The following is a 1,877-nucleotide window of genomic DNA, read 5'->3' as shown; positions in this document are numbered from 1 at the left end:
CGGAGCACAGGCTCCGGACGCGCAGGCTCAGCGGCCATGGCTCACGGGCCCAGCCGCTCCGCGGCATGTGGGATCTTCCCGGACCGGGGCACGAACCCGCGTCCCCTGCATGGGCAGGCAGACTCCCAACCACTGCGCCACCAGGGAAGCGCCATCAGGGAAGCGCCACCAGGGAAGCCCCTCCCCTGCTGTCCTTTAAACCAGCACTCTGAACGCGCCCATACGCCGACTGGGAACACTCGTGATGGAAGAGACGGGAGCGGGAGCAAACGACACTTGCCTCCTGGAGCACTGCGCTCTTCTCAAGGTGCTGGAATGGGTTGGAGCCTCCACCTACAGTCAGAGAACAGGCAGGACTGAGCACAGGCTGTGACCCTGAATTTCAGAACTCTCTCTGATGCAGCCAAGGGAAACATGTCCCAGTGCCCGACCTAGTCAAGTTCCAACTCCTCTGAACGGCAACCAAAGCTCTACAACCTGCCAGTAGATCCAACCATCCTCCTGCAATGGGGGCTCCCTCCATCCCAAGCCACCGACTCACAGTCACCCAGCAGCTCTGGTACAGTCCTTGTGTGCCTCTCAGAGTGTCACGTCTTGCATATATTTTTGCAACTGGTACTCAACTGAGTTCCTACTACGTGCGGGACCACCATCTCCAACAACTAGGGTCTGTGCTTGGCAGATATCACACGTGTAATTAGTTACACACCTCAGTATCTGACTGACATCTGTTTCCTTCACTACGTCGCGACCATTCTAATATTCCCGGCTCGAGCACTGAGCGTCTCACTTCTTCTACTGCTATGTCAGGGCACAGTACAGCCTAGCATGCAGTAAGCGCTCAATATATGTTTACTGGGTAAATGCATGAGAGTCAGGGTTCTCAGCCACGGGACACTGTGCTCCCCAGTCTGGCCAGCACCGAAGCAGCCCCAGCGAATTCCCACAAGAGCATCGCGCGCGGCCCCCTCCCCTGACAGATGGGGAAACTGAGGCCCAGAGAGGCGTGCGACCCGCCCAAGGTCACCCAGCGAATCGCGGTCCGAGCTTACGAGTGCGGAACAGTGGAGCCTGCTCGGGCTCTCCAAGGCTTGCCACTGACCGGCGGCAGCCCATCGCACAAGCCCCCGTCCCTCCCGGGGCCTCGGGTCGGGACAGAGGCCTCCGGGGAGGGCGCCGAGAGGCTGAACAGTGGTCTGGCCTCCCCCAGGCCTCGCCCCCCTCACCCGATTCCTCGTCCTTCTTGTCAAATTTCTTCAGCATGGTGGTGCCGGCGGGGGCGCGAACCAGCACCTAGCGCAGGACTGACCGACTGACGACGGTGGTCCTCCGGAGGTTCCGCACGGGCCACTTCCGGCCGGCCACGTCGCCCGGCGCTGTGCGCAGGCGCACTCCGCGCTCTGCGCATGCGCACACCCGGGACGCTTCGCCCCGTCAGGCATTAACTCCGTCCCTGCCGGGAGGGGCCGGGGCTTAATTCGGGGCCTTACGCCCTCCTCTCGGTACATTCGTTCCCGCCCTCACTGCCTGTGGCGGGAGTTTAAACGTGCTTACGGAGACGAGGCCCTACTTAGCACGCTGGCCCGAGCAGCCGCCCACCTCCGAGGTGCTACCTCTTCTGGTCACCTCCTCCGGGAGGCCCGCCAGCCTCGCCTCACTTCAGCCCCTCCCCTGTCGTATTTCTCTGCCTACCTCGAATCGCCGTCTGACACACTAACTACTTTCTTACTTTACCGCTTTGACTGTCTTTTATTCCCTGCGGTGGATGATGTTGGCATCCAGTAGGTGCTCAGACAACTGTTGCATGAATGGGCTCCTGCAGTTCACCTCTGCCCGCCCCCCTCACGTCCGCTCCCGGCGCGAACTGCTTGGTACTT

The 1,877-nt window shown here is 61.3% G+C and overlaps 1 protein-coding gene across 1 annotated transcript in view; it reads right to left on the bottom strand.

The window, feature by feature from the left end:
- COPG1 (COPI coat complex subunit gamma 1) overlaps nucleotides 1-1,377 on the bottom strand; it is a 25,534-nt gene extending 24,157 nt beyond the window's left edge. Inside the window, exons 1-2 of the mRNA XM_007130837.4 lie at nucleotides 1,227-1,377; nucleotides 281-333 (exon numbers count right to left, since the gene is read on the bottom strand). Of these exons, the coding sequence (XP_007130899.1) occupies nucleotides 281-333; nucleotides 1,227-1,263 (90 nt within the window). The 5' untranslated portion in view covers nucleotides 1,264-1,377. The remainder of the gene's footprint in view (nucleotides 1-280; nucleotides 334-1,226) is intronic.
- Between the last annotated feature and the right edge of the window lie 500 nt (nucleotides 1,378-1,877).

The sequence above is a fragment of the Physeter macrocephalus genome, unplaced genomic scaffold (assembly GCF_002837175.3).
Source record: "Physeter macrocephalus isolate SW-GA unplaced genomic scaffold, ASM283717v5 random_253, whole genome shotgun sequence".
Taxonomy (NCBI): domain Eukaryota; kingdom Metazoa; phylum Chordata; class Mammalia; order Artiodactyla; family Physeteridae; genus Physeter; species Physeter macrocephalus.
The sequence above is the reverse complement of the archived record's forward strand: the minus strand, read 5'-3'. Positions and strand labels throughout refer to the sequence as shown.